The sequence below is a fragment of the Galleria mellonella genome, unplaced genomic scaffold, assembly GCF_026898425.1.
Source record: "Galleria mellonella isolate WM207_F2 unplaced genomic scaffold, CSIRO_AGI_GalMel_v1 utg33, whole genome shotgun sequence".
Classification (NCBI taxonomy): Eukaryota; Metazoa; Arthropoda; class Insecta; order Lepidoptera; family Pyralidae; genus Galleria; species Galleria mellonella.
Genome location: NW_026442079.1, coordinates 9579330 through 9591374, shown reverse-complemented (window position 1 = coordinate 9591374; position 12045 = coordinate 9579330). Strand labels below are relative to the sequence as shown.

The 12045-nt window shown below is 29.7% G+C and overlaps 1 protein-coding gene across 2 annotated transcripts in view; it reads right to left on the bottom strand.

Annotated features, from left to right (window-relative positions):
- Nucleotides 1-12045, bottom strand: part of LOC113519515 (nostrin) — an 84419-nt gene that overhangs the window by 71580 nt on the left and 794 nt on the right. The window contains exon 1 of one of the 2 annotated variants that reach the window (XM_026904632.3): nt 6506-6663. The exons of the other annotated variant lie outside the window; for it this stretch is intronic. Within the exon in view, the coding sequence (XP_026760433.2) occupies nt 6506-6525 (20 nt within the window). The 5' untranslated portion in view covers nt 6526-6663. Of the gene's footprint in view, nt 1-6505; nt 6664-12045 lie in introns of those variants that run through there. 2 annotated transcript variants of the gene reach the window in all.

The window sequence follows — 12045 nt, the reverse complement described above, 5'->3', positions numbered from 1 at the left end:
GAATAGAGAAAATCCTTCCTTTTAACTCGACTGAAATTGTGTGATGGTGGTCACATTGTAAGCTAGTACACTATAGACTGGATGATCTTTACTAAAGAGACTTTGTATAAAAGTCAGCATATGGGTCCTTTGCTCTATTTATATTTCTGTCTCCAAGCAGTTGAGTTTGTTTCTATATTGTTGTTCTTTTTGAAGAATAGGATATGGTTTTGAAATTATAGGGTACAGAGGAAATGACAACGCATAAGAGATACCATAAGTATCACGTGTATTATATTACATATACACACGGTGCTGTTCATATCTATAGATGACGGTTATCACTTTATATTAGATGACCCGTTAGCTTATTTGCTATTTTCATTGCATATTTAATAAGAAATCTAGAACGCATTACGTGTTTTTATTCAGCTTTTGTTCGATCTTCTTTATTCTTTTTGTCTAAATCCACATTTATGAAGTAGACATTATTATCTATTGTATAGTAGTGTCATAATTAGTGATGAAGTGGGCGAGAAATCTAAGAATGGTTTTCACCAAATACCACTCAATCACCTTGGAGCATCGCCATTTTCGTTGCGCACCATGTACAAACGAATAAACAAGTTTCTAGATTAGTTTACCAAAAGGTCGAATTGTAATGTATATTCTATTAAAATGACAGTGATTGAAATTATTATTATTATTGAAAATTACACTTATCTTTTAAGACTTAGTCAATAGTATCTCGTCTATTTCCTGGGTACTGTCATGAGGTGGATAATATTTGTGGACGACAAGATCCATACTAAATGATCTCTATTTAATCCTCTTTAAGGATGAATTTAAAGTAACTTCAAAAAAGAGGTGTAATTCTTAATTTGCTGGATATTTTAGGTATGTTACACCATATCTTTGCCAATTTTGAACTGATTTCTGTAGTTCTTCTCAAAATGGATCAGATGGATCTTTGTTAGGCCTATATAAATTTATTCCCAATTGTAGCAGTTTTGTTTTTTGGGTAGTCAAATAGTATTTCGTATTTCATTAGCATTTTCAAAAATGAATAGCAGAGTTTTAAATTAAACACATTAAACTAATTTCAAGAAATATAATTTAGAGAAACTAGATCATTGGTAGATTTAAAGTTTATATTACTAAAATTAACTTAGAATAACTAAATGTAAAGGCCATTACTATTATGATAATTAGACAGTATAAATGATAATTATAACCTAAATAATTACTTCACCTATGACGATTACCACACACACTGAATTAATAAACAAGAAAGTTCTTATACGGTTCTCTTAGTAGACAAAATCTGTTTACATAAGCATTCCGCCCTGGCTCGTGCGATAAATCATATAATACATAAAATGAATATGTAAATAATCATATAATATCATAAACAAATAATTAGATAAATATTCTAAGGAGATTACTGAAATGTAATAGGGAAGTTTAAATTTTCTTTATTTTCCATTATACTTAGTTTAAAGCCAAACATAAAAATGTAAAAACCGGTTTTGAAATGTACAAATGCACCCATCTCTTATGAAATCGCTACACTTAAATTGATATTATACTTTGTAATTTTAAATTCGAAAGAAAATAAAACTAATTATTAAAATTTACATATATTTTCTTTTAATATTTGGTCAATAATATCAAAAACTACTCTAAATTTCAAATCAATAACATAACAAGCTAAAATATAGTGGTGGTGTAACAGTGTGCATCCCATAACGGTTTCTTTTTTTTTTAACCAAATTGATGTGCAGTCTTCGACCGACTTTGAAAAAGGAAGCTTACAATTCGGTTGTAGTTTTTTAAGACTGTGTATACATAATGTGAATGTGTGAATACATAATGTGCCCCATTTTAAGAGGCCAGGCTCCACAGCGAAAACAATCTTAATTACGTCAATGTTAAATTATTACCTTTTTGGTACAGAACAATAAAAATCCACTATCAACAATAGTATTGTAAACTTTTTACAGTGATTGTAATAAATACGAGGACGGCTTATAACATCGCGTGCGCGTGCTCGTCGCTTCAAAGAAAAATCCGTGACATTGTGTTTTAGTAGTACCTATCTATCTAGCCTTCATTATGCAGTCACCCACAGTAAACCCTCATGTTTAGAACGCAAGCGAACTTCAACTCTATTACGTTCACGTTTGGATTATTTCTGGTAGAGTAGTAAGTGTGGTAACGCTAATTACAGTAGCTATAGGTATAATATTTATGTATTGTTGCATCTAAATACGTTTATCACTCCCACGCATTGCCGCCCATGTGTAGGTACTTGGCCATCTTAAAAATAAAAATACAAAGATCGTTCGTATCTTTACCGTCCCACTTGTCTCACACATAAATTAAATGTAGATCTCGTTCCTTTTCTTACTAATTTCAATATAACTATGTTTTATTTTTTAAGCATTTTCTAAGAGAAGAATTTTTTATATAATTGAAGCTACTGTTTTTTCTTCGCGGTACAAAAAACTGTTTGTTGCAAAGTAAAATCTATATTTAAGCCAACTAGCGATTCCACGTTCTAAAATAAAATATTCAGAGTATAGGATATCTACAAAACATGTTGTTGAGTATTTACAAAACGGCTCGACTTTTGTCGATGCGTTCTTAATTAAAGTTGATTTTTAGGGAAGGGATTGTTAGTAATGGGGATATGATTCTCCATTGCTAGTAGTTTTTTTTTTTATTGTGAAAATGGATTGGCAACCTCGTCTATATTAACCTTATACGAGTACATTGGCAGGGCACCGGTAAAGGGTGATAGATAAGAACGAAAACAGGCCAGTTAGCTCATCATGATGAATTTATCAGAAATTAACCATGACAGTTTCTAGAGAGACTGCGTGGAGGTCGATCTGGTTGGATATATTCCTAGCAATGGGATTCTTAGTCTCCATTACTAACAATGCCTTTTCACTCATTGCTAGTAGTATACCCTGTTAGGTCTATCTCTGATCCCCTCTGGAAACCATTGTAGTAATTTTTTTTGTGAATTTTCAACTGACCTGCTTTCATCCTCATCGTTTCATCCTTCACTGGTTGCCATTCCAACTTCATATATAAAAAAAAAGAAATATGTACCTATCAACGTATCATACAACTAAATTTAGTTTCTCAAAATATACTGATTAATCTAAAAAATATTTTGCAATCATAATAAACACATTAAAATATTTATTTCAATTTTATCTCAATCTATAGTTATATTGCATTTTAGTTTGGCAGATGAATTTTATCGTGGCAGATTTTCACAGAAGCGATTACATTTTTCTCCTACCTACCGATTGTCACGTCCGTGTAACATTGTGATTGTGTCAGCGGTTACTTGTCAGTTTATCATGAACATTATATAGCCATTCATAGTAGATAATAAATTACCTTTTTGTAGTAACACATAATTCGAACATTATGACGTTAAGTATATTCTTCAAATATAGATACGTCACATTTGTAGTATGATATTGTAGATAAATCACATACCTATTTACTAGGTATTAGGGGTCAACTAAGCTAATTTTGCTGCTGCGGGCAAAAATATATTTTTGCTATTCTTACAAGTTCGCCGTGTAGTCCCGGCCCATTCTATGACCTCTTCCTTTCCGGTGGGTATTGTATGAGGCGACTAAGGAAACTTAATGATTGAGGGGATGGGCAGCAGCGTATCTCATAAAACATCACCAAAGCCTAACTGCATTTAACAACCCGCCTGTCAAGCGTAACAAATAACATACTGGTATACCCCTCTAATAGAGGAAGTCCTATGCTTAACAGTGGACTGGTGATAGCTGATATGACTCTTCAAAGTGAATTAGCAGTGAACTAATTTTATCGTTCTGGATATCTGCCCTGTATATGTTGGCTGGTATTTTCAAATATTTTGTAATTTAATATAATTATTTTATTCATTTATTTATAGTAAATTTTAATTCACAATTAAACTATATAGATACACATGGCAGACTTAACACCGGACGGTGTTCTCTACAAGCCAACAATATTTATTTATAAGTATGTAGGATACTACGTATTTCATTATCATATTATATCATCATTAAGTCGAACAAAGTCGTAGATTATATGCAGTTGAAAGTTACATAGGTTTATGTTTAATATAAAACATGTATAAATTCAACATATTTTATTTTTATACAGTTACTCACTTGGCATTAGTAAACAATCTTGTTATTATGTATTTTTAAATAAAAAAACGTAGATACAAAAAATATTCGTAAACAGTTATTTAAAATGTAAAAACTTGTTTTATTGATTGGCATAGTATTATTACTAAATTTAAATTACTTTATTACTAAATTTGATAAAAAGACATCCTTACTAATATTATAAATGTGAAAATGCGTTTGTTTGTTTGTTACCTTATAGCGCCTTAACGGCTTAACCAATCATTACGAAATTTGGTATTCACATACAATATGGAATGGAGAAAGATATAGACTATTTTTTATTCCGGTCAGTGAACATAACCCGAGCACGCGAATGAAGTCGCTGGTAAGATAATAGGCAACCAGAATGTTTAGGTAAAAAAACAGATTATACGGTTATGTACCTATCTTACGTGTATAGTCCTTGTGTACTATACATATTTAAACACAAAAGGCGATCTTATAGAGTGATAGTGTAACAATCTCTTCCAACAACCTTGGGGATGAAGATACAAAAAAAATTGCGAGGCTAAGTAAAGCTATCAAAACAATATAACTCCCATTTGTCCTTAATTTAACATAACTTTATGTACAGGTATTTAATTGTTTAAGTATAGTATATGTAATATATTAATATTTATTAATTATTTTCTTAAATAAAAGAACATACCCATATTTATAGTCAGTATCAATAAATAATTAAATTTCGATAAATAGAAATACATATATAGATCTTATTATTATTATTTCAGCCGTTAACTGTCCATTGCTTAACATAAGCCATCCCCATAAGGAAAGTTTTACCAGTAGTTGCCACGCTTGGCAGGCGGGTTGGCAAGCGCAGTTAGGCTTTTAGAGATGTTTTAAAAAGTACACTGTTGCCCATCCCTTGCCCTTCTTTAGTCGCCTCTTACGACATCCATGGAAAAGGAGGGGCGGCCCATTCTATGCCGGCGCACACACGGCGAAATAGATCTTAGTAAGGATATATTAAAGTCTACTGTTTTCTAAATGTAGGCAAAATATTTACGATATACCATAATTATCCATATTTGGACATTAATAATACAAATACGCTTAATTGGTTAAAATTATCTGTTAGTTTACTACACACATCAGCTATGTCCTACACGTGGAAATCATTCGTAATATTCTTTAAGTAGCGTAATATTATTGACGTGTTTAATATAGGTATTTGTATCATTTGTTAATATTATTTTTATGTTTTACAACTAGGTACAATACAATGAAGTATAATTGAAAACTTTTTATTATCTTAAACAACTTTACGTACCTGCATAAAAAAGTATGCATAATAGAAAAAAAATTAAATAGGTAATGCTAGGTAGGTAAAAGGCACTCTCAATATTTCTTTGGATATATCAGTACTCGGTAGTAACATTATGCACCCGATATTTTATCGAATTGACAATAAGAATATCGATGTCGGCTTATAGCAACTGGTTTTGAGTTTTAGTTATATTGTTTTCACTTTCCATCTCATTGTGATATTTATCTCTTTGATGTATTAATCTGATGACATTTTGCAAATAAACTTTCGATAATTAGTGCTACGATTGGTGGCGAATTAAAAACTTATCTAATATAAAAATTCAAAATCAGACTTCAGAAATTTAAATAGCAAAAGTATTTGTTCCATTCTAGGTATCTATTATTCCAGTATTTTTTTTTTCATATTGATATATACTTATGTGAAAAAAGGTAGTCAGTGGATGCAGGTTACTCAGGACCGTTCCTTATGGCGGTTTGTGTGAGAGGCCTATGCTAGCAGTGGACAGATAATGGCTGAAATGATGATGATGTATGTGAAAAAAAAAACTGATATAAAAGCAAAATCCACTATAATCTTCTTAAATAAAGAAACGAGATTATTTCATACATATATTTTATCTTTTTATCATTTCCTAGTTATCATATCAAGATTTTTTTTGTACAGTAGAACTGAGATACAACGACTGTTCAAATATAATTTTTAATATAGCTTAAATGCAATATGACGATCTTACAATTGCAATAATTATCATTTCAAAAAATTGGTTGATTTTTTATATTTATCTCCAAAAGGAGCACAACACGACTTTGTACTAAATGGTAACCCATCCAAGATCCAAGATGTCACATGCATTGTGTTCTCTTAACGACAACTAACACAGCTTACTACTTCATTACCTATAGCGGTTACGCTCAATGTATATATAAAAAAAGTAACCTTGGTAACACAGGAGAAAACAAGAGATAATATAAGCAAATATTGAATCAATTAATCATCCGGTGTAAAAGTGTCAGATACTAAAATAATAACTTACCTTTTCAGTAAGCTTGACATTGTATGCACCGTTATTAATTATCGCAACATATTATTTAGTAACTGAATTGCAATTTAAAAAAAAATACGAACAAAATAGGTCCAATATTGGAAACGGTTCACTGTCGTCTGCGTAAAATGTATTTATCTTGACAGATCGGGGTTTTCTTACCGTTATATCGTATAATCTATGAACAACACGTCAATCATCAACGTGACATGTCACTTATCTGCGGTGTTTTGATAACAGATTAAGTCGGTAGTTGCTGATGCGTCACATGGAAAGGTACAAATAGGGCGTTCATATAATTTACTGTACCATGATTTACCATGATGCACCATGACCGTATGATTTTAGCGTCATTATAACAGGGTGCAATCGGAATCGTTAATTTTTTATGGAGTGTTTTATAAGTGTAACTAAACGTCTTTCCCAAAGGAACATGGGTCCCAATACGATAAACAATTAAGAACTTTCTATACTAGCTGTTTAGCTGTGAATATAGTACAGAAGTCTCATAATTGTTTGTAGCTTTTAACACTTTTTAACCGACTTTAAAAAGAAGGAGATTTTTAATTCGACAGTATATTTTTTTATGTTTGTTACCTCATAACTCCATCAGTTATAAACCGATTTGGAAAATTCCTTTTTTATCAGAAAGGATAATTATACTCACAGATTAGATTCATAGAAATTTTAAATATACAGGTTCATTGGCAGAATAATAAGATACTAATAATTTCGATATGATTACTTAATTGTAATTTGTTTTCCTATAATATTGTGACGAAATATATCGTGATGAATATATCGTGACGAATATATAGTGGCGTCCCGTGGTAAATTATTAAAATGCCCACAATCTTCTTTTTATATTACAACTATGTAACAGTATTAAAGATTTAGAAAACCCGGCACAATGGAATTATCTTCATCAAATAGCTAAGAATCATCCCCACATCATAATTTGTCAGAGAAAAAATTGCAATTTGCCAATTGGATTATTCGGGAGCTGTGACGTCACAAATACCAGACACGCACTGAGACTCGAATTTATAGGTTTTGGTGCTGACCATTTGAAATAAAATCTTTCATAGTCATTAATTAATATAAGATTTAAATACATTTTGCCGAGCTTGAAAAATCTAATTTGCAGCATAAGTATCTATATATTCTAAGAGTAAGTAGGTACAATAAAATATTATACCAATTATAATATTAATATTTCACAAAGAGAAATCTTAAATATTTATATAACTTAATAAGATATTTATATATTAATATTTTAAATAGTATACTTACGATTGGCAATTCACTAATATAATCATATTTATTGTCTTTTAATGTAAATACTTTATGAATGAACTTTGTATTACTCACGAAAACACAATTAAGTATCGCTATTAAGTATCCCATATCCAGTATAATCATAAATCTAATATATATATATATATATATATATATATATATATATATATATATATATATATATATATATATATAACAAATATGGGAGGAAGAAAAAGTTATACGCCCTTCTTATCAAAGATTTGATAAGATAATACATTTGTGGTATAACTTATATAAATAGTATGTCTATAAGAATATTGTACGTTCCTATTTACTTGTAACTCTTCACACTTCACTGATGTCTCTATAAAAGTATAAATATAAGCTAGTTAAATACATATGCAGTGATTTCATGTCATTTCATAATTATTAATATTTTTTAATAAATAACGTTAGAATAAATAAATAAAGAGAGAACGTGTTATTTCTTATTATTTTAGCATTAATAAAGGACTCGTTAGCAACATGTACTTTGTGGAAATAGTTTCACTCATTGTGTAATTCAATGTGTATTCCCTTTCTATTTTATATGCAGGGCAATTTGTCATAAGAGTATTACTGTGTGTAGTAATATCGAATATAAGTTTTTAGTTTATAAAAAAAAATAGTTGTAAACACATTCTAAAAAGCGGCTAACAATTCATAAGAATGGAGAATGCAATGATTGTAACGAATCGATCTATTACGGTTTCATCTTTGAGAAATGTGTTTTCGTTCGATTTTTCTATCAAAACTTATCAACTTTAATACCTTATTGACCTAGCTATGCTCGAATATAACTGCCTATGACTTGTAGTAAACAATTTATTTTATCAAAATGACAATACATAAAATAAGAAGGTTTTACTGCATTAATTGATTACATTTTATTGCGTATGATTAATTTTTGACTTTTTGATTTTTTTTGTATTATTATAAAATAACTAAATTCAATATTAAGACGTGATACTATTATTTACTAAATATATGTCGAATATGAAAACTAAATTATATTTCAATGTTCTTAAAATATACGTTATGTATGTACATACATCGTAAATATATATCTAACGTACTTCAGAAGCGATAAAACAAAACAATTCGTTATCTTTGTTATTTAAGAACAATGGCATCGCTTATTTTTGTAGCACTATGACGCTACCTAATTAGAATATGTAATGTTCAGAATCCATCTTTTCACATACAATTTGTATGTATGTATATAGTAATATCTGCTAACGTTGTCTTCATTAACGTTGTAATAAATTTGCAGTAAATGTAAACAATCTGAATAGGTTCGTCATCGATACTGTTTAATCATTTGTTTCGAAATGTTCAAACAAAATACTAAACCGTAATATTCGGAATTCCTAGTGATTCGGAGCCTAGGATTAATTTTAAACTATTTTTTTTGACACGATATACTTGGCTCCTTACCATTGTTTATTTTTGTTTACTTTTGTGAAGTGTACCTTAAAATAAATAATGTTGTTGCAAATAAATAAATATAGTATAATATGTACTATATGTATAGTTGACAGTCAGTGCAAAAGGTAAAGTCAATTGCTTGCGTACCTCTGTCCCATTCGTGTTTTACCCGTGAAGCAGTTGTGTTTGCATGGCTGTGTTTCGGTTTGAAGAGTGACGAATGGCGTGAATTTACTGGGTACAGAGGAATAACACCTGAGTCCTCAGGAATGGCAACGCATGGGGGTAACATGGGCGAAACAGTACACTCTGTTATGTCTATGGTACTGCTCATGTCTATAGGCGATGGTTACCACTTTCCATCAGGTGGGCCGTCAGTTTGTTTACCATTCTAAGTTGTATAAAAAAAAATTTTTATATATATTATGATCCATTTCAAATGGGTACTAACTGATATATCAAAATTATTATTAGAATCAATTTCGCTGAATATTCAGATTTAATCTTACATTAATATTTGTTGCATGCATCAAGTTACGTAAAAATAGATAAAAAACAATATTATATACACTTTTACTTGATATAAGTGTATGACAAAAATTTTGTTTATCGTGTTTTCTTAACGTTAGAAGATCACTGTTCGAAAGTCTTACGGCATGTTGGCAATACAAATCAAGTAAAGTCGTTCGTGACCAAATTTTTTGTGGTGATTGTAATAGTAAAAGCGGTGCCTATGATATGTGAAACATTTTCAAATTTCTTTAGTTCTTTATTTATTACTCACTATTAATTTAGTTTTATTAATGCAATGAATTTTCGTGTGACCACATACAACATTCGTATTTTATTCAATTCTATTAAGTTATAATAAACAAGAGTAACCACTTTTTTACCAAAATCTCCATGATTACACGGCAGTTCTAACTCCTGTTTTTTTTTTTTTTAAATTGATGGTCACTTGCTTTGTGCTTCGAAGTAAGTTGCTTATCAGTAAACCCACGTCAGCAGTCTTATTTGTGTAAAACAAAGACGGTCCAATACCAGAAAATTATAAGCATTATATTCAAAATCTAATTTGCATATCTTTTATTGTGTTTTAACATTCCATCAGGGATATTACTTGAAGCATGAAAAATTGCACATACAGCCTATTTTTAACCAGGTGAGAAGATCCAGTGTTAAAATTACCATCTTGTTAGCATCTTGATAATATACACTTATTAAGAAAATAATTCGTGAATCTAATTTATAAATATAACAGTGTAATCGTGCTAAATTCTTATATCTCAACCGTGCACGATTTTGCTTAACACTCCAAAATGGCTCGTTTAGGAAAGGAGAATACTCTTTTGAAAATGGATCGATTCGGTTACATTTTTTATAGCATTCGGGAAAGAAAATAATAATATTGATTGCCCAAATTTAAGATCGACAGTGGCCAATTTAGGTGGATAAAATTTTTTTTTAAATACAATTTATTCTTCACAATCTATCGCCTATCCCAAAAAGGTGCGTATTTAAGAGGGTTCATTCCAAAACTTACCGTAATATGGCAATGACGGAGTTATCTCTTCATAATAAATAATACTATTTCTGAATAAAATATTGACAACTGTTAAATTATTATTGAAAATCTGATATGCTTGAATTATTTTCAAATACTTGTACTATGTAAATCCCAATTGTCAATGACAGCTTTATTTTTCTTAACATAGCACTTTTTGAGTCATGAATAAAATATACAGAATTATTTAAAAAAAAATGGAGATATAACGTCGACGTTGCTGTAGATGGACTAGCTTCGATGTAACAATTTTAAAAATTAAGTAGGTATCTAACTTGATTTTTTTTTTATCTCTAACAGCAAAGTCCCGAAAGTTTGTTTAACATAATTTATTTATTATCAACTAAACAATCAAATATCATTTTAAATTATTTTCGTAATATTACCGGAATTTTCAACGAGTCAATCAAATATTCCTTATTTTATTATTAATTCAGTATTTAATATCTATGAAAATAGGTATTCATACATTTTAAAACTGTAAAATAAATTTTAAAGTACAATTTAAGTAAAATAAGTTATATTAATTTTAGCGAATGTTGTAAAATGATTTTAAGATTTTTTTTAAATAGCTTATTAGCCAAGGATAGTAAAAATATAGTTGTAAATATTTGTTAATTATTTTAAATAATAGGCTAGTTACTATCATCTTTAAAAGGTATACTTGTATTTTTGAAGTATCTATAGTTTATTAAAAATATTGCAGAAATATTAGTTGAAATAAAAAACAATGTTCTTATTTAAAAAGATGAAATTTATATAGTATAGAAAGGTGTTGTACCTAGACAAAAAGTTAATTAAAATAAAAAATAATAAAAGTAAATAATATTGCAATAGCTTGCTCAATGCAAACGTTCCTACTTAGCAAATTGAAATTGATTAAGAGTATGTTGGTATCCGAAGCATTACAGCATGTACAGAGAATGGCGTAAGTGTAACCTGGTGATAATCAAGTAGGTACACCTGCGTGTATTGAAAGCAATTCTTTGCGAGGTGCAGGATCTTTTAATACTTATTACAGTCACAAGAATAGGTATCACTAATATAAAGACAATAACTGATACTACCAGTTTTACTAAGAAACTTTATAAGCCCATATAATACTTCCGAAATTATGTAATTAACATTTTGTAAACATATTAAACGCAGACAGGTGAGCTAGTGTTTGCATCCGTTTCCATTACTGCACGGTGAACCATGCAATCAAACCATGGTACCC